The following is a 21,857-nucleotide window of genomic DNA, read 5'->3' on the forward strand; positions in this document are numbered from 1 at the left end:
TAACTTGAGAAAATACCTAAAGAGGTGGGCTGGTTACCAGGGAAACCAGCATGAACAGAGGTAAAATTTCATGTGTTACTTTCGACCTCAGGGGAGGGGAGAGCAGCTGGAAGTTTAGCTTAATTATCAATTGCCAATAAGTTAACCCAGTCATGTCTATGTAAAGATAATAATCTGCATTCACAGGGGGAATATGAAGTCTGAAAAGGGGGTCATGGGAACCTCAAGTCTACAGCCTATATGTCAAAAGCCCAGGTATCCATGTAGGGCTTGCCTGGGCTTATAACCTGTGTCTGAAGTAGAGGGTAGTCTTGGGAGACTGAGTCTTTAACCTGTGGAAACTGAAGCTATATCTAGTAGATAAATTAGATAATATCAAAAATTGCTTGTTGGTGTAGTTTCCTATTCCCTTGTTGGAATTAGCCTATAAAATCACCCAACATCACAGATAGTTGGGTAGAAAATTTTGCCACTCACTGAGAAATATGGATTAAAAATATAGTTTCAACTTTATATAGTAATAGAATTAAAAGTTTCCTGTGCCAAATCAAATTTATATATTTCCTTTTACAAATGAGAAAATTGAGCTTTAAGAGTTTAACTGATATTCCAAAAGCTTCAGTTGAAGATAATTGTGAAACAAGATGTAGAATGCATTCCTTCAGACTGCAGCCTACAGACATGTAGGAAAATAAAAACTTATGAGGTCTGATGTGAGACTAGCTGGACCCTGAAGAACAAATAAAGTTAAACAATGTATGGGTGAGATTAATAGGCATATAAGGATAAAGGAATTCATAAATAAATGTTGGGATTTTAGGAACTATTTTCCCATAAGAAATAAACATGTCAGCAAGTAGTGACAAACATATATTGATTGCAGAAAACTTTAAATGCCAGAGAGATGATTTATTCATTTATTTAACCAATATTTAGTGTGCACCAACTATGTGTTAGATACATTCTAATCACTGGAATATATCAGTGACTAAAACCTTATCTTCAGTTTTCAATATTGATGGGGGGACAATAAAATAAATTTGTAATTATATATTAGATTTTAGGAAATGAAAGCAAGAATTGGGGAATAAGATATGTAAGAGTATCTGTTTCATGTAGACTGGTCAAGGAATGAAGAGATCTTAGAAAAGTAAGGGAAAATAGCAAAGGGATATCTGAGGAAAAAGCATTGCGGATATAAAATGCAAATATGAAAGCCTTAAGGAAGGAGCACATTTCTTGTGTTAAGAGAGAACATGGAGACCACTGTGGCTGGTGCAATGAACTAAAAGGGTCTTGCATATTAGCATAGGAAAAGATATCCCACACTATGTCATCAGAAAAAAGCAATTAATATAACAAGACACCATTACACACATTTGTAACTGCTAATGCTTGGAAGCAAACAAAATGTTCTTTAGGGCCTCTCTCATAGTGTAAGGGTTAAGTCTCAGTGCTATCACACTGACTGTTGACCCACATGGCACAACAGACCTCTCCTGTCTCGCCCGCTGCTCCCCTCAGCAGTGTATTTCAGTCAATCCACCTGTTCTGTTCCCCACTCTGTCTCTGCTGAATCTTCTCATTCCCTGTGCCTCTGGCCTACACCCCAGTTCTTGTATGTATAAAAGTGTTTTTAAAAAAGATAAAAGTTGGGCCTCCCCGGTGGCTCAGCAGTTGAGCGCTGGGTTGCGAGGCTGCCCGCAGCCTCTGCAACGCCGGTTCGTTGCCCGGCTGCTCCCCGGCCACCAGAGGAGGGTCCCACATGGCGCGCAGACCTCTCCTGCCCCCCGCTGCTCCCCTCAGCAGTGTACTTGGGTCCTTCTGCCTGCTTTGCTCCCCGCTCTGGCTCTGGTGAATTCTTTCACCCTTCCGTGCTTCTGACTGTACCCAGTGCTTGTATAAATAAATAAATCTTAAAAATAAATAAATAAATAAAAATAAAAAATAAAAAAGATAAAAGTTAAGTATGAAACAGGTGAACATTAAAAAAAAGTTCTTTAATTGGTGAATAAATAAAATAAAGTATATCATACCATGAATATTATTCAGCAATAAAAAAATTCATTTTGAAGTCATGAAAAGACATGGAGGAAACTTTAAGTAATTGCTAAGAGAAAGAAATCAATCTGCAAAGGCTATATACTGTATTTTCCCAAGTATATGCCATTCTGGAAAGGGTGAAACTACAGAAATAAAAAGATGATTATCAGGGCCTCTCCAGTGGCGCAGCGGTTGAGCACTGGGTTGCGAAGCTGCCTGCAGTCTCTGCAGCGCCGGTTCGATCCCTGGCCGCAGGGCAAGGGTCCCACATGGCGCGCAGACCTCTCCTGCCTCCCGCTGCTCCCCTCAGCAGTGTACTTCATCACTCTGCCTATTCTACTCTCCGCTCTAGCTCTGGTGAATTCTCTCACCCTCCCATGCTTCTGACTGTACCCAGTGCTTGTATAAATAAATAAATAAATCTTAAAAAAAAAAAAAAAGGTGGTTTTTGCGCCAACCCCTGGTGGCGCAAGGGGTTAAGCGCCGCACTGTGAAGCAATCCGCAGCCTCTTCAGCACGAGTTCAATCCTCGGCTGGCCAGGGAGCTAGCTACCCACATGGCGCAGCAGACCTCTCCTGTCTCGCCCACTGCTCCCCTCAGCAGTGTATTTCAGTCAATCTGCCTGTTCTGTTCCCACTCTATCCCTGGTGGATCCTCTCACCCCCTGCATCTCTGGCCTGTACCCAGCTCTTGTATGCATAAATAAATAAATCTTTAAAAAAAAAAAAAAGGTGATTAGGTGATTATTAGGGACAGAGGTGGGAAGATGTAAGAAGGGAAAATAGGTGGAACATGGAATTTTTAGAGCAATGAAATTTCTTTGTCTCATACCATAATGGTGATACATATCATTATACATTTTGTCAAAAATCCTGGAATGCAATACAAACTACAATGAGCCCAAATACAAACTATGGACTTTATATTAGTAATATATCAATAGATGCTAATTAATTTTAACAAATGTACCACACTAAAGCCAAATGACAATAATATGATAAACTAGGAGAGTAGGATAAGGGGACATAAGGGAACTCTGGACTTTCTATTCAATGTTTCTGTAAACCTAAAACTGCTAAAAATATATAATCATTTTAATAGAACAAAAAGTTTTAATTAGTTGCAATACACACTGAGGAATTAAGATAAGATATTTCAGAATGGAATTCTGAATGGTCTTCTTGGAGTCAGGATATAAGAGCTAGAGCTGAATAGTGAATAAAAAAATGAGTGAAAAGTCTTACACATAGAAAGGAATAGTAGAATGCAATTATAACATTTGGAGAAAAAGAGGAAAGGGAATAAAATGTGCCTGCAAGATTTCCATACTTCAATTACTGGATGAATAGCAGATATTTAGCAATTTTTTTTTAAGCTAACAAAGTACCATGTACAGAAATGGGCAGTACAAATGCAATGGTGAACCACATTCATACAGTTGTTTCTCTCAGGGAATTTAATCTGATTGTGACATTCCTGATAGAGAATGGAGAAAGAAAGCATTTTTCATGAGAATATGAGCTTGTTTCTCAAATCAGAATCTAGGGAAATTTGAAAGTTAAAATTGTAGAGATTATTTATAGCAATACCTCTGATAAAATGTCCTCTAGACCAGTGTTCCTTAAACAGACAGGAGTGACAGAAGAACTAGTAGCATTTTGGATGCAACAATGTGCAGGATTTTACTGCACTGCAAAATATTTAAAATGCCTAGCTTCTACCCACTTAGTGTCAGTGTCTAATCTTAATCACTGTGACAACTAAATGTGCCCACTGTTCCAAATGTCCCCTGGGGGAGGTTCTGCCTTGCTAGAGAACCCTACGTTAGACAACTGGATAAAAGACTGCACACACTTCAGATTAAAAAAAAATAAACATTAATAGGCATACCTTGAATAACAAGTCTCCAACTTGCCCACAACCTATTAAATTAATGCAAGACTTTCTGTCTCTGTCTGCCCCACATTTTCTGTCACCACAAAAGACAATAAAGCTGTTCTGGATTGACAAAAACCGACCGGTAGTCATCAAGGGAAAATGTTCAAAATGAAATTTACCTCATGTCAGACAAAGCAATGTTCAAGGGATCAAACTCAGGTGATTTCTGTTATGTGTACACAGAACATTTTATTAAAGTTCTTTTGTTTCTCCTTTCCCTTCCAAATTTATTTTCTTAATAAAAATCACCTATCTCTTCACATCTTTATTTTTAATTAAAAAAAGTCTATGCTAAACCAACAGAGTTAGCAAAAGCCCTCACTAAAAAGGGAAGATGACATATTTTGAAATAAAAATAGTTAAAATGAAGAAGCAATTATTATTAAGTCTCTAAAAGCCTTAACATTGTCCAAGACACTCCTTAAAGTCATCAGAATTGTCTGACAAACTCTAAATATTCTACCAACATAGTATATTTGATCTTAACAATACAAAAATGTATTTAATGTTATTTGTAGAACATTTGTATTTTAATTTATTTCTATAATTTTAGCCATGTAATTTTCATTTGTTTTATTATGACAGTTAAAACTCAAATATGCAGTTGGAAAAAACTGGGCACAATTAATCATCTGTAAGTTAAGCAGTTTCCACTAAATTATTTCTAGGTTGATTTCCTGGCCTAAAATTCTCTGATTCTATAATGTTGAATAGAATGTTATAGATTTTGGGCTTACAAAATGGAATTTGGACTGAAATCTGATTATGAGGTATAGTCAACCTAAATACATCTGTATTTGAATATAAATGGCTATATATTGGCATTATTAATCACTAATAAATATTGAATTTTTGCCCTCTCCCATATCCCTGGTATGTGCCAATGCCTTAAAAGAAAACACCTAAGAAATTCAAAGTAAATGTGAAACTTCATACATGTACGTCAGGCAGGACAAACCTGGACCAGATGATTTACTGATGAGAGTCCACTGCCTGGGTGGGATTATAACCAGGAAGTGAAGGCTAATAAAATTTATTTAGAATAAATATATTGGCAGACCCAGATCTAGATGATACTCGGTTTAAAAAAAAAAAAAACTTAGAAACACATTTTAAAAAATAACAGATATTTGGGATAGAAAGCAGAAGGAAAATAAGGAGTATTTGTTCTAAAAGTCTTAACTAATTTATTTGTTATAAAAGAGACCAGCATATAAAGCAAATTCAACAGCTAAAAACTTGGATGAACTTTCCTGAATTACAGTAATAATTTTAAAAATAACTAGCACATGTGACTTACTGTGTACCAGACATTATAAGATCATTTAGTCATCCTGACACCCTTCTGAAGTGGGTTCTATTATTATCATATTCACTGGACAATTGAAAAAACCAAGGTAAAGTGAAATTAAGTAGCCAGTCCAAAGATAAGTGACTGAGTCAAGATTCAAAACAGACAACTTGACTCCAGAGTGGATGTAATTAATTCTTTACCCTAGGCCAAAAGGTGCTGGGAATGAGACAGGAGAGCAAAGAGAGAGAGAAAAAAAAAACAAACAAAAAAAAAAAACAAAAAACTCCTCTTGGGATAAATACAGCTTTATCAAAGATGCACACTCTTCTTTCTTTTTCTGAAAATGAATAAGAAGATGAAAGATACAGAAATAATCAGAAGTGGTTAAGAATATGTGACTTAGAGATGTTTTAAAGTGGAGAAAATCTGTATACCTATGGCATTTTCTCAGTAGTCCTATAAAAAATGAGTCAGTGTTCTCTGAGTCAAAGAAGGTGGTAGAGTTGATGGATACTGATGGATATGGAAGAAACTAAGCAATTTTATTTCAAAAATTAGGTCTAGAGTAAGAAATTGACAACTAGACGATTTTAAAAATTGTATCTTCATGCATCACATATCTTAGGAATTCTGAGCCTTGAACCATGATATTTCCTAGTTATTATCAAATCAGGATGATGAAGGCTGATAAAATTTATTTAGAATGGATATTTCTCAAGTATATTTCAAATAGGATTCATCTCCTAAAATATTTATTTCACTCAGTATTTGTGTTCTGAACCATTTAAAACTTTTTTCCCTTATGATTGTTTTTTAAGACTGGAAAGGGCTAGGGTTGAATTATGTTTGCATCACACCAAATTGTTTCCTCCAAATATGACATATAGTCTGTCCCTTCATCTGAAGAAATAACCTCCAAGTTTTCAAATGTTTTTATCTTTGTGGTAAATCAGCTACCTATGAGAGTCAACAATGGCTTATTACTACACTTCATCCATGAAACAAATATATTTGCATTCATTTAAATGACAGGAAAAGAAATGCGTGAATAACTTACTTGTATTGTATACCTCTCAAGTGGCATAAAGTATTCAACTGACCATAATCAATGTGCTTAGACACTTTCAAATCTAAAAAAAAAAATCAATTAAAAATGTGAGTAATTTTCTGTAATCCTATTAACCAAGTGTGTAAATAGAGTTTAATTGCACACATTTATCACTGTAAAAGAAATCAATGATTATGGAAGTGAAGTATTAATAGTCTTTGTGACACAAGCAGAATTGAATAGGGTGATTAAAATGAGGAAATTATTTAATGTTTTCCATTGTTGTCAAATCTGGTCTGGCACTGTTTTTTTAATTCCAGTAAATGCTGAAGTTTATCTGCATAACAGAATATCACTCCTCTGAAAGTAAGCTTCTCAGAATCCATAATCCTATATTAGAATATGAGTGGCTCCATAACTCCAGACATGACAATTTAAAGAAGAGTATTCCTGAAGTGTGTGTCTCTCTGTGAAACACTGATAAGTTTGATTCAATCCTATGCAGACCCCATTTTTGTTTGGCTAGCCCCTGTTCAGGTCACCTTTCAGTGTCTGAATTTAGTTTGCAATTCCTTCTGAAGTTTGAGTGCAACAAATCACATAAAATCCCTTGTAAAAGTAATCATAATGAAGAAGCAAACTAATTGTGATTCTTCTCAATGTCAGAAAGAGCTGACTTCCTTCAAAGGAGATGGAGAGAAAAGTAGAATTTAGAGTATTGCATGCATCATTACAATGATGGGCACTCACATCACAGGCCTTCTTCTTACCCCAAGGGAATGAATGCTCTTAAATATGTTGTAGATCAGAAAGCAACAATAAATACTACAGATAATATGCATATTATTCTTCCTTTAGTGAAAGGTATTGAGAAAATCAACAGCTTAAAGCATTTTTAAAACTTTAAAAAATGTACTCATTGACCACATCCCAACAATCAAGAATTGAAATTTGACATGTCTAAACGTATCCATTTTTTTTTCAGATTACTGAATTATAAATACTGACATTGTTTAAAAGTGATCTAAAACTTAATCACAAATAATAGATAAGACTTTCTTAATAGGAAATTGAAATAAGGGAAATTTAAACTGAAAAATACTACTCACATAAATCATAATATTTAATAAATCTGAAAATAATGATAGCAAGATAAAGGCATTTTGTTACCTATATTACTCAGTTAACATTAAGACACAAAAATGTTACTAAATTGCATTTTTTATTATATGGAATAATTGAAAGGAGCCATATTACAGCTCTTGCTATAAGATACTAATATTTCTGATACAGAATAATGTATAAAATGTTAACTATAGTGGATTTTTAGAAATATGGGTAAGAAGGAGTTTCTAAGAAGTATTTCTGTATTTCATTTTCCTGACACATTTTAAGATACAGTCCTGGAGACTTTGTTGACAGGTGAAGAAGATGGTACCATAGATATTTGGAAGAGAAATTCTGACAAAAAAAAAAAAAAGGCCCTAAAAAATATCTTCTCCTTCAATTAAAGCAGCTGATAAAAAAATAATAAATAAAAATCACAGAACAGAGACGAGAGTACATAAGAACAAGAATGCAAGAACAGAAGAAAAAAACTGAAATACTATTTTTGCTTTTTATCTAAAAATATCTTTCCAGAGAAAAGTTATAGCAGTTACTGAGGGTAAGATGTTACTAGGCCCAATGCAATCTACAATGCTGCATTAGAAGAACATTTTACATTTCACCAAAAAAAATTTTCCTTCTTGGTCATCAGTTCTGACAGGTAGTTATCAAAAGGCTTTTTTTTTTTTAATGGAACATTTTAGTCCCAATTTTCCTTTTTTTTTCCTTTTTTGTTTATTGAAGTAACATTAGTTTACAACACTACATATGATTCAGAAATGCAGGTTCATCCCTCTTCCTATGTGTGTTACCACACCACACCAACTACCTGAAATCATAAAATACACAGAAGAAAACATAAGCAAAACACCCATGATACTACTGGCTTCAATGGTGTCTTTGGAACATCAACTCCAGTGGCAAGGGAAACAAAAGCAAAAATACACAAAATTATGAAACTAAAAAGCTTCTGCACAGCAAAAGAAACTTTTTTTTTTTAAGATTTATTTATGCATACAAAAGCTGGGGCACAGGCCAGAGATGTGGGGAGTGAGAGGATTCACCAGAGACAGAGCAGGGAACAGAACAGGCAGAATGACTGAAATACACTGCTGAGGGGAGCAGCAGGAGAGACAGGAGAGGTCTGCTGTGCCATGTGGGTTGCTCCCTGGCAGGCCAGGGATCAAACTCATATTGCAGCAGCTTTGGATTGCTTCATAGTGCGGTGCTCAACCCATTGCACCACCAGAGAGGCCCCAAAAGAAACTATTATTAAAGCAAAAAGACATTCCAGTGAATGAGGGGAAATATTCACACATTATACATACCACAAAGAGCTAGTAATACACAAGGCTTTTTACATAAGGGGTGCTAAACAACCTTAGGAGGAGACACTGTCTTCCCAATAATATTGGAGGAGGTCAACAAAGGTGTGACCACTAGTTGTCCTGGCCAGGAGAGGCTCCTCCTATGTCCTTGGAATATATGATCTGCCCAGTGTTCCCCTACAGGGAACTACCAAGGGCCCCACCTTGAGAGAAGCTATGTTATTGAGACCATCTGGACAATATATGGACTGAACTGAGTATCAGGAATACAGAGAAACAAAACATAGGGTCAGACAAAGCAAACCAAAAACAAACCCTAGAAATCTGACAGTAAAATGGAGACAACCTGAAGGGAAGGGGGAAAGGTAGGAGCAAAGGGAGAAGGGGGTCCCACAGACTGTGGGTGCCATAGTGGTGGGTATGGTGTGGTAACATACATCTGAAGAGGTATGACCCTATAAACTGAATATATATAGGGCTGTAAACCAAGGTTGGCTCAATAAAATTAAAAATAAAGCAATATGAAACATAAAAAAACTAAAGAGTTAAGAATATATAACTACGACATAAAGAATAACACCATATAGAAAAAAAGTTGACAATGAAGATAGATATTATTTGTGAAAGTTGTTCCTGGATTAAAAAAAAACAAACAGAAATACAATGGAACAGAAAAAAATAGTTCAAACATTTAAGCCAAGAACACTTTTTTCATACAAAGTCCTGAATCTGAAGAATTAAAATTAAGACATAACTCAGAAACATAAGCATGATACATGATCTACAAAGAGAGCAAATGTTTTAAATGTTACTAAGTAAGTAACTAAATGTTACTGTGTCTCAATGATAAATTATTTTAGCACCTAGTCAAAAGAGAAATATTACAACTATAAAAACTCAGTTTGGCCATAGCCTTCCCCACAGCAAAGTCCTGGCAAAGCAGAAGGCAAAATTGAGATTTTTGCAAAACAGTAATAACCAAATGTGATGAGAGCATGAAAAAGAAAACCAGTGACAGATTTCAGTTATAAATAAAAAAATTAACATTATATGTATATAGTGCCTAGAAATATATCAACAGACTAATATCACATACTTACTTGGCTAAAGTAAGATTTCCCCAAGTAATTTAAATAAATTTCAATTATGAAATATAGCCATATAAATAACCACAATAAGTCAAAATTTTAAAATTTATCTCCATAGATATGGAAAAACCATTCAGTAAAATTCAATCTTGTTTTTAAATTAAGTAGAAAAAAGTTTATTTTCTTAAACTGATGAATATATCAAACCAAATGATAGCATTATGTTTAATGTTGAAATATTAAAAGCAATGACATATGTTCAGAAATGCAATTATGGGGCCTCCCTGGTGGCTCAGGCAGTTGAGCGCCGCACTGTGAAGCTGTCCGCAGCCACTGCAGTGAGGGTTCGATCCCAGCCCACTAGGGAGAATCCCACATGGCGCCACAGACCTCTCCTGTCTTGCCAACTGCTCCCCTCAGCAGTATATTTCAGACAGTCTACCTGTACTGTTCCCCACTCTGTCTCTGGTGAATCCTCTCACCCTCCCGTGCATCTGGCCTGTACCCTGCTTCACGGATAAAATAAATCTTAAAAAAAAAATGCTATTATATAAGATAAAGATATCCACTAGTGCTAAATTTCTCCAAGTTCAGTGCAACACAGTTTGATAAAAGAAATATACAAGCTATAAAAATTATTTAAAAAGAAAAATTATTTGCTAATATAACTACAAAGGTAGAAAAGTGCATAGACTGGAAACGCAATAGAGTATTCGCTAAAGCAGTTAATTATAAAAGTAAATGTTCAATTACAAAGTAAATATAATTTCAAATGATAATATATCATATATTGGTTGATTATGTCATTTGTTCTTCATAGGAGGACAATTTTGAGAGAAAGGAGGGCATTTAAAACATAAGACAACTGACTAAATTCAAATAGGGTCTAAGGATTAAATTATAGTAATTTACCTGCGATTTCTATGGCTCTTTTATGATTATATAAGAGAATATTTTTGTCCTTAAGAAATATGTTCTAAAATATTTAGATGAGGGAGTGCTGAATGGCTCTGAAAAAATAAGTTCCTTTACACTGAAATTTCAACATTTCTGTAAGAATGTGATTGTTTGAAAATTTTAAATTTATTTTTAAAAATTTTGGGCCTCCCTGGTGGCACAGCGGTTGAGCACTGGGTTGCGAAGCTGCCCGCAGCATCCTCAGTGTCGGTTCAATCCCCGGCCCCCAGGAGAGGGTCCCACATGGCGCGCAGACCTCTCCTGCCGCCCGCTGCTCCCCTCAGAAGTGTACTTCATCTGTCTGCCTGTTCTGCTCTCTGCTCTGGCTCTGGTGAATTCTCTCACCCTCCCACGCTTCTGACTGTACCCCAGTGCTTGCATAAATAAATAAAATAATCGTTAAAAAAAATTACTCTTAAAAATTTAATAGGTTTTTCATATGATGATTTTTAGACTTAGGAAATACATGAGAAAAAAAATTAATTCATAGGGGCCTCCCTGGTGGCGCAAGGGGTTAAGCACAGCACTATGGAGCACTCTGCAGCCTCTGCAGCACCAGTTCAATCCCTGGCCAGGCAGGAAGCAACCCACATGGCACAGCAGACCTCTCCTGACTAGCCCGATGCTCTCGTCAGCAGTGTACTTCTGTCAGTCTGCCTGTTCTGTTTCCTGCTCTGTCTCTGGTGAGTCCTCTCACCCTCCCGTGCATCTGGCCTGTACCCCAGCACTTGTATAAATAAAAAATAAATCTTATATATATATATATAAAATTCATAATAGCAAGGAAAAAAGATCAAATGCTCAGGAGTGAATATTACTCGTTGGCATAAAAAGACACTTGCAGAAAATGGTCAGACTGAGAAAGACAAATGTGTTTTCACTAATATGTGAAAGATAAGGCAATAAAGCAAACGAAACAAAATAAAAAACAAATCCTTAGATTCTGACAACAGAGTGGTCACCAGAGGTGAAGAAGGGTGAGAGGCCTGTAACCCAGGTAAATGGGGTCAACTGATTGGTGGTGCAATCATAACGTACCATACATATATGTTAAGTTCCAATGGTAATAATACCTAAAAGCCTATAATTAGTATATAAACCAATGTTATTTCAATTTTAAAAGAGTGATCACCAATGGTAAATCTTATCAGAAATATAATGCTTCAAAAATTATAACAGTTCAACACTAATTTGTAAATAGACAATGCCAAATGAAATAAATCAGAAGAAAGAAAAATACCAGATGGTGTAATTAATATGTGGATTATAGAGAAATCCAACTAAGGTCAGATAAAGACAAACCTAAAACCCAGCCCTTGAAAACTGACTGTAGAACTTAAGCAACCTGAGGGGAAAGTAAGTGGGGAAATGCTAAGAATAATGAGGGAAGGGAGGGCCTCCCTGGTGGCGCAGCAGGTTGAGCTGAGCGCTGTGAAGCTGTCCACAGCCTCTGCAGCACGGGTTCTATTCCCGGCTGGCCAGGGAGATACACACATGGCACAGTAGACCATCTCTGACTTGCCTGCTGCTCCGCTCAGCAGTGTTTTCAGTTCATCTGCCTGTTCTGCTCCCTGCTCTGTCTCTGGTGAATCCTCTCACCCTCCTGTGCCTCTGGCCTGTACCCCAGATCTTGTATAAATAAATAAATCTTTAAAAAAAAAAACAAGGGAAGGGAGCACATTGGACTATAGTGGTAGATCATGGGTGATGTGGGTGGATGCACTATGGTGGCCATACCTGAGGGGGTATCCCAATATTACCTCAATTAAAAATATTAAATAAAAATAGCTAGATTGATAAATATATTCCCAAACATTATCATTTCAATGTATAATCAATTCCAAAAAAAAAAAATACATGAAAAAAATAATAGATTCCAGAAATGAAGCCAGAATGTACAAGATAATGAGGCATGTAATAAACACAAATTAATAGGAAAAAGATAAATTACTCAATAAGTGGTATTAAAACAGTTGATCATTTAGAAAAATAATTAAGGTATAGCCTTGCCTTACACTATTCTAAATTATAATAAATCCAAGATGCATCAAATAGTTAATAAGCTTGATATTTAAAAAATAATAATTAAAAATACTGTATAAGTACTAAAAAAATAGAAAATTATTTTTAAATCTTGTAATGGAGAATGACTTTTTAAGCAAGAATCCATAAGAGAAGATAAAAAACTATACAAACATTCTAAAACCTTTGTATGACACAAAAATCATAAAGACAAAAGACAAAATGCAAACTGAGAAAAATATTTGTGAAGTACATGCCACTGGGCTAATTTCTTTTATACACAAAACAGTTACCTGAAATTAAAGGAAAACAAACCAATGAATGATCAAGGGACATAAAATGCCTTTCACATAAATACAAATGATCACAAACATGAAAAGATTCTAAAGCTTACTCTGAAAGAAATGCAAACTTAACGCAACAAAAACTCTTCAACTAATTCATTGGCAAAAATTTTGTTTGTTTCATAATATATTGGTGTAAATGTCATGAAATAGAAACTTGCATATATGATAATTGGACTAGAAATTAGTACAACTTCTTTGGAAGACAATTTGACAATATTATCAAAATTTGAAATGCACCATTCTATGGCCTTCCAATTCTATGAAAACATTTGATTACTGACTCAAAAAAGTTGTAAAGTATGTTTATTTGATTTTAACAGCAAAACTGACTAAAAGCAATTCCCACTAAACTAGACAGGATCAGGTCAAGAAAGCACACTAGTCTATTTTAATGTATTTACATTTATTAAATGTATTTTAGTATTTTCATGTAGAAAATTGATACAAAGTAGTGTTAGTCAGGTATTAGAGAAACTGAAGGGGCAAAAAGGAACACTAAATAACATACAAAATACAGATATATGACTATTTTTGCTAATGAAACCAGGGAAGATGTTAAATCACTCAATTTAGGAAGCCTAGAGCAATGTCCTTTCCAATTTAAGACTACAGACCTCTGAGGACAGGGCACCAGCTTTGGGTTTTGGAGGGTTTGCTATTTCTATTAATATTGGGAAATTGGGGCCTCCCTGGTGGCGCAAGGGATTAAGATGCAGCACTATGAAGCTCTCCCAGTCACTGCATCATGAGTTCGATCCCCAGCCAGGGAGGTGACCCACATGGCGCAGCAGACCTCTCCTGTCTCACCCGCTTTTCCCCTCAGCAGTGTATTTCAGTGCTTCTGCCTGTTCTGCTCCCCACTCTGTCTCTGATGAACCCACTCACCCCCTGCATCTCTGGCCTACACCTCAGTTCTTGTATGCATAAATAAATAAATCTTTAAAAAAAACAAATTAATTAATTAAATATTGGGAAAACCGCAAATGAAATAAACTGGTGATGTTAAAATAAACAGATGAAAAGACAAACTGCTACAGAGATACTCACAAGAAGGAAAAGCAAACCAGTAACAGAAACACTTCCTTAACTTTCTCTTGCCATCCAATCTCCCTCTAATACACTAATGAGATCATAAATAGGAAACGAGATGGCTTCCTGGAAGAAACTGGCTGGCAGAGTCTCAGCCCCAGCATCATAAAGCAGAATGCAGAAGGATGGGTTGAAATGCAACACAATAGCATAAAAAATGGCACATCATTAACAGGATTGTGGTGTATTTCAAGCAATAAAATATAACCACTAAAATGAATAAGATACCTCTGCATGAGCTGATATTAAAAAGTTTTTATAATATACAGCATTGAGAAGTGAAAAATACAGGTTTGAAATAGGATAATAATAATAATGACATACAATAATAAAAATATAGAAATACACTCATACACAAAAACATACATAGAAATAGAAAATTTCAAGGAAAAATATACTTTTTCATGATGGTTACTTCTGAGAATAAAATGAGAGTGTGGGTCAAGAGGAAGACTCAACTTTTTTTTTAATTTTATTTTTATATTCCCCATATAATTGCGACCCCCTTATTTTGACCCCAATTCCTCCTTTCCCCGCCCCACCCCCATAGTGTGTCTCTGGTTCATAGTTGTTTGTTGATTTTGATTTTTTCTTTCTTATAGTTATTCTTTTTCCTGGCCCCTTATTTAGATTTTCTAGATTCCTGCTATGAGTGAGACCATCCGGTATTTTTCTTTTTCTTTCTGGTTTATTTCGCTGAGCATGATCCCTTCCAGCTCCATCCATGTTGCTGCAAATTGCATGTCTTTATCTTTTTTGAAAGCTGAGTAATATTCCATTGTGTATATGTACCACATCTTCTTGATTCAGTCATCTATTTTTGGGCATTTGGGTTGTTTCCAAAGCTTAGCTATTGTAAATAGTGCTGCTATAAACATAGGGGTGCAGGGAAGACTCGACTTTTTAATATTCTCTTTGTGTAATGCATATTCTATTTACAAACTAGTTTTTAAAAGAGATCTAGTCACCAAAATTTCCATAAATAATGTGATATATGTTCATTCTTCTTTTCAGTTACCAATCATCCGCATGCTAGGCATCAGGGATATAGATATATAAAGGATGACCACTTATCTCAAGATATTGATCTATTAAGAATCATAACCCTAAAGCCCAGGTATATAAGATATCCAATGTGAGGTTAAAGGTGATAAAAATAGCACAGGGATATAGAAAAATGCTAAGAAAGTTCAGAGATATAAGAGACATCACGTCATACCAAGGAGGTCAGGAATGTCTTTGTGAAGATTAAAGAGGTTGAGCAGAACTTCGACAAACTGGAGTCATAAGAACTAGTAGAGCACGGGAGAGGGAAACCTCAAGAGGAAACATGAGATACTGCAAAAAAAAGCATAGCAAGGATTATGATAGTGCAACTCAGGGAGTAACTTTCCCCTGAGAACTCTCAGCTCTTTCCTTAGAGACCAAATAAGGACAGAATGTCAACATAATTGCTAGGTTACATTGGTCCCTGATCAGTAAGTTGCATCTGCACTAGGGCAAAATACAGATGATGTACAAATACCTGATGGAGAGCCATTGAAATGGGGTACCCTGAGTATAGAGACTCTTGTAACTAATAGATTCCTTGCGGGATAATTGAAAACAGTGCCTCTGACATTTTTATAAGAGATATTGGTTATTGCAGGGTATCAGATTTTTATTTTAAACCAAGGTGATTCAGCACTTGCCTGTGTGGCAGCTTTCATTACCATAAACCTGAGCTTGTAGGCTGCTGCCTAAGTAGCTGTGAAAACTGCTCCAACACAAGGGGAACACCTGCCCCTGACCTAGAATATTATGATGCTATGCTCTATCCTGAGCACATGTGTCAAATGTGGCCATCTGCATGCTGAATTAAACACAGGAAGTTCTTCTGTCCCCATGATCAGCGTTGCAGATGAGTTAAAAAACATCAATTAAAACATTTTAGCTATGGGACTCCCTGGTGGTGCAAGGGTTAAAACTCAACCTATGAGGCAATCTTTAGCCACTGCAGCACAAGTTTGATTCCCAGCTGGCCAGGGAGAAACCCACATGGTGGGACAGACCTCTCGTGTCTCACCTGCTGCTCCCCTCAGCAATGTACTTCGGTCCGTCTGCCTGTTCTGCTCCCTGCTCTGTCTTTGGTGAATCTTCTCACCCCCTGCATCTCTGGCCTGAACCCCGGTTCTTGTATAAAAATAAATAAATCTTTCTTTGAAAAAAAAATATTTTAGCTGTAGTGGAGAATTATATCAATGGAAGTATAAAGTCTAGCACATGAGAAACAGATTTTAGGCAAATCATGAAAAATGTAAATGTCAGGTTGAGGAAAATGGATTGCAATCTACATTTTGGAAGGGAGTAGGACCCAGACAGATTTTAAGAGCGAGTTAACAGCACCAAATTCCTACTTGAATTACATTTCAGAAAAGTCATTTTGTCTACAATATATGTCAGAAAAATGACAAAAGTTCAGTTTAGTTAAAGGTGATGGACTACTCTGGAAATTGCTGAAGAACTGATAATAGAGGACGGATGCAGGAGGTATTTCTGAGATAAACTGCCCAGAACAGAGCAGCAACTTGAGACTTGGGGTAAAGGGCAGTTTTGGGGGAGGGGGGAGCGTCAAGGCCTAGTATGATTTATACTGGAAAGATCTGACTGGCAATGCATTACAATTTACTTTCAAGGTTTCTTGCCTGAACCCCCAGTCATGACCAAGCTCAAGGTACCAGACTTAATTATTTCTAAAGACTGCTCAAGATTTTTGCACAAAAATTCACTGAGGTCATTATGGGAGTGGTAAGAAAAAAGAAGACTATATGTTTCTTTTGTCTGTTTTTCAAAAAAAAAAAAAAACCTGTCTTTTCTCCTTTGGGATTTAAGAAGAAAAATGTCACTTTTATAATGCAAAAGTTGAAAAACAAATTTTCTACTTTTTCTTTTCCTAAATTATCTTATGGTCTTTTCCATAGGGACTATTACTGATTATAAAAACAGAAACATACACAAACACTTGTTCCATCTTTATTATTTCTTAGAATTTCCACTCATTTCCTTTAGCTCTTTTTGTAACCTTGTTTTCTTTATACCTGACAGAGTCTGCTTCTCTGTCTTTCTTCTCCACTGAAACACCTCCCATTTCTTATTTGCACTCCTGGGATTTGAATGGTTTAAAATGGAGCAATTTTCACTTTTCCAGAAAAATGTATCTCTTGAAACTTCTTTAGCTTCTAAAGAACTGAAAAACTCTCAAATTACAGAAAATAACCTTGAAGTGTTAAGGATGACACAGTTTTTTCAAGGTTCTGTAAGTATATGCCATAAAATGAAAAAAAAAAAAAGAGCAAAGAAAAACATTCATTTAGGAGTACTCTCTTGTTTCTTAACTCCTTGAACTGTCTCTGGTCTTCTCTAGAGTACTTTTTTCCCAAGATATCTTTGCATGTTCAAACAAGTGTAATGCATCTACAGATGCCTTGTGCAACTTAAATCCTTTTGTAAGAAATCATTTCTCCCAGATAAACCAGTAGTCAAAATACAAAATACATTTTTAACTTGTCCTCTCTCATAAGGATAAGCTCAATAAGTAGGAAGAAAATAGAATAGCATATTAACACCCCCCAAAAGTAGCTAAATAATGTATACTCCTAATCAAAATGAATATGAGTTTCAGGTGGAGTAAAAGGAATTTCCTCTAGCTAAGCACTGAAGGATAGATTTCTATCTTCTTCTAAAAATTTAAGACATTTTTCTTTTTCCTGCCTTTTCAGGAAATCAGCTTCTAATAACAAGTCATGTGAGTACCTGGACCAGATCCTGTTTCACCAAGGTGGTTAAACTATGGTAGGTTTTGCTAAGTGTAAGGTTTTTAAAACAATTCTTCTCAACTACAATAAAAATGTCATGACTTTGCTTTAAGAACATTTAACTTTTTAGTAGAGTTACCAAGCTGAGACACAAGTCAAAGATACCATAGGAGAAGACTTGAAAGTTTCAATGAAAAAATAGTAAGTGACTCAAGAAGTTTAACTATTCAGAATGTCTGTGTGTCCGAATTTCAGAGTTAACAAGACAGCACACTGGAGGAGTATTTGAAAATGTGTAATATGTCCCCTCCCTCAAAAGTGTGTCTAGCTTACAGGTAAAAATCATTTTACCATGTTACTGGTAAAATGTGCAGGAAGTTTCAGGATGGTGGGTAAGAAAGAAATTAAATTGCTATTGACTTTGTCCTTGCTTTTATGAATATAATTCATTACATTGATGATACTATGAAGAGTCTTACTACTTGACAACTGTGTGAACCTTAGTATGAAATCTAAACCTCATTATCCTTGATGTTAAATAATAGACCATGCATTAGTTTCTGATAGCTGCTATAACAAATTACCACCAAATTTGTGGCTTAACATAACAGATTTATTATCTTACAGGTCTGAAAGTCAAAAGTCTAAAATGTGTCTCACTGGGCTGAAATCAAGTTGTCAGCAGGATTGCTTTCCATTTCTTTGCTTTTTCCAGCTGGTAGGGGCCACCAGAATTCCTTGTTTTGTGTTCTCTTACCATCAAAACCAGATATGGCTAGTAGAGTCTTTCTTGCCCTACATCACTCAAATGCTTCTCCCTCCTCTTACAATGACCTTGTCATTACACTGGGCCCACCAAATAATACAGGATTCTCTCCCATTCAAGGTAAGTTGATCAGCAGGCTTAAATTCTTCTGCAACCTTAATCCCCTTACCATGCAGCACAGCATATTCACAGCTTGGGGGTTAGGACATGGATCTCATTGAAGAAACCATTCTATCTACTATATACCTCAGGAGTTTCTTATGAGAAATAAGTGATAAGACCACATAGTGTACAAAATGCTATACAGTGCCTATATAAAGTCCTCAAGAAATATTATTCACATATTAAATATGTAGAGAAGATATATATGACTCACTATTGGCAACCTAATCTCATCCAAAGTAAACAAGGATATATACTGATATAACAGTCAAATATTTTAGGTTTTAACCAACTTCTCCTATTTATGTCCACTGCATTTTGAATCATTCCCATTCATATATCCTTATAATTCAGTTCAGTGTGATTACAGATAGAAAGCATCCTCACATAACCTTTCATGAGATCATTGCTTTAGTAGTGAACATCATAGTTTGCTAAGAGAAACTGTCTACTTTACTGGAGCTACCACAAAGACACAGTTAGTGCACAAACAGCACATATCTCCAAAGAGAAGTCAGACATAGAACGCTGAGTAGGAACCTCTAAAGGGAAAATTGGGAGCTTCATTGCTTTCCATTATGCTCCATTCAGCTGAGATCTAAACTGCTGCTGATTTGTCATCTTTTAATCACTTAATAGAAGTTAAGTGTCCTTGGGAGACACTAGGAAGAGTAGTACATATTGTATCCCATTGATTATAAGTTAATTTGATCTTTTAGCTCCCGGTTATTGAGCTCCCTAGGTTTCTAAAATAATATCATCTCTCAGTGACTTTTTGGGTTTGCTTTTTTTGTACTTATAAAACCTGTACAGTAGACGATGTGGTTTTTGGCAAAATTACATTTAACATGCATAGGAATACAAAACTTTTCTGGCCTACAAAAAATTTTCCCAATAATAATAAAAGCATATAAAAGTAACATATGTAGGAATTGATTTGGTTTAAATGAAGGACTGTCTGTTTAAGACAAAAATATATCCCATGAGGGCCTACCCGGTGGCGCAGTGGTTGAGCGCTGGGTTGCGAGGCTGCCCGCGGCACGGCGCCGGTTCCATCCCCGCTGCTCGCCGGCCACCAGAGGAGGGTCCCACATGGCGCGCAGACCTTTCCTGCCACCCGCTGCTCCCCTCAGCAGTGTGCTTCGGTCCTTCTGCCTGCTCTGCTCCCCGCTCTGGCTCTGTTGGGTTCTCTCACCCTCCCGCGCTTCTGACTGTACCCAGTGCTTGTATAAATAAATAAAGAAATCTTAAAAAATATATATATATATATATATCCCATGAAAGGATATCAACTAATATTTGTGGCATTATTTTCCTCGGAGAGCATGATTACTGATTTAAAAACATGTATTAGGAGAAGTTAACTCATAGTAAGATTAAAGATTAGCTTTTATAAGTCAATTTTATAAATCTACACAGATGGGTGCTTTACCCTTCCTCACATTCACAATTAATATCTTTCTTATTTAAAAGATTTATTAAAATTTCAAATACTACATTTATATTTCCCTTTACTATACATTATTTGTCAGTTGGTGGTGGTAAAATAATAAGACTATGAATTTGATGGCTACAACAAGAAGTTTAAAGAAAATGTTCTGGGATTAGATTGATTGTATAAATTAAGAAAATACTTTCAGTTGTGTGAACCTCAAAATATTTAGCCCTATAATTCTTATAAAAATATAAATCAAAGACTAAAAAATAAAAATAAAAGGCAATAGGAATAAATTTCAGAGTCAGAGCTCTGTCTTGTTTGTTATGATTTTTTTTTTTCCTTTGAAAATTTTAAGACCTGTCAGAATCAAGGGCCCTGACAACTGGTAAACCAGGAGATCTCACTAAACCTTTGCTATCTATCCTCTTTAAAAGTGTTCGTTATTGGACCTTCTGAGAGCTCATAAAGATCCTAATTTTACAAAACAAAATATTTGAGACCTGTAGAATCAAAATGGTTTCAAAGCAGAATTTGTACATCTCTGTTGACTCAATTCAATACAATGTCAGTAAGATTCCCAGTGTCCCTGCCAACCATCAAACACCTTCATGCCTCACCATATCTGGCTAAGTATCATTGAAAACATTGACAAACCCTCAACATATTCTCTACTCACTTGGTATACTGCGAAGTGAAGGGGGAGGTACATTGTTTACACTTATCATATGAGACAATATGGCTGCTGGAAGAGAAGATATAGGCATCTTGATGGCCCAAAGTTTCAAAAGAACAGAGGCTACTTCAGAGGCATATGTTCTCTCTGCCTTAAGACATCATAAAGCAGAACTCTCAAGGTACTCTCTGATAGGTTGAATAATACAGAATCTTATTGTTCACAATTCTTCTATGTATATACAGCATTTCCAAGAGTGAAATCTAGACCAGTAAGTAATATATCCTAATCAAGTGAAATCTAAAAAAAAATAGTACATGAGTCTAGGTCAGATGAAAGAATTCATTTCATTGGTTGTCCTCCACAGAGTTAAAACAATTCAACATAAACAATTCAAACATTTATGTTTCAAAATATAATTACCAAAACTCACTTAGGTAAATAATGTATTATTTATCATTGACTAATCTGTCCTATACACATGACTATAATAAATTGCAAAGTAAAGTAAATATTATTTTACTAGGAGTCAAAAATATCCAAATTAACCAAAATGTTTATAGTGTCTATATAAGCTAACCCTATTAGCTTATAAGATGCAATATATGTGTAAATGTATAAAAATGAAACTTAATGATAATTTGTACTGCTTATTGCATTATATGTCAAATTTACTAAGAGAAAATGAGCATTTAATGTAAAAATATTGTCATGAGATCCTGACTCAAACTTTTTCTCATTTATTCTAAATTTTTCTGAGGT

General features: G+C 35.6%; 1 protein-coding gene across 1 annotated transcript in view; it reads right to left on the bottom strand.

Moving 5' to 3' along the window:
• The window catches only part of CNBD1 (cyclic nucleotide binding domain containing 1), a gene marked incomplete at both ends in the record, with an annotated part of 248,645 nt that extends 227,459 nt beyond the window's left edge, over window positions 1-21,186 (bottom strand). The window contains 2 exons of the mRNA XM_084230543.1: window positions 6,334-6,406; window positions 21,099-21,186. Of these exons, the coding sequence (XP_084086669.1) occupies window positions 6,334-6,406; window positions 21,099-21,186 (161 nt within the window). The remainder of the gene's footprint in view (window positions 1-6,333; window positions 6,407-21,098) is intronic.
• Between the last annotated feature and the right edge of the window lie 671 nt (window positions 21,187-21,857).

Source organism: Talpa europaea, assembly GCF_964194135.1.
Source record: "Talpa europaea genome assembly, chromosome: 3".
NCBI classification, from domain to species: domain Eukaryota; kingdom Metazoa; phylum Chordata; class Mammalia; order Eulipotyphla; family Talpidae; genus Talpa; species Talpa europaea.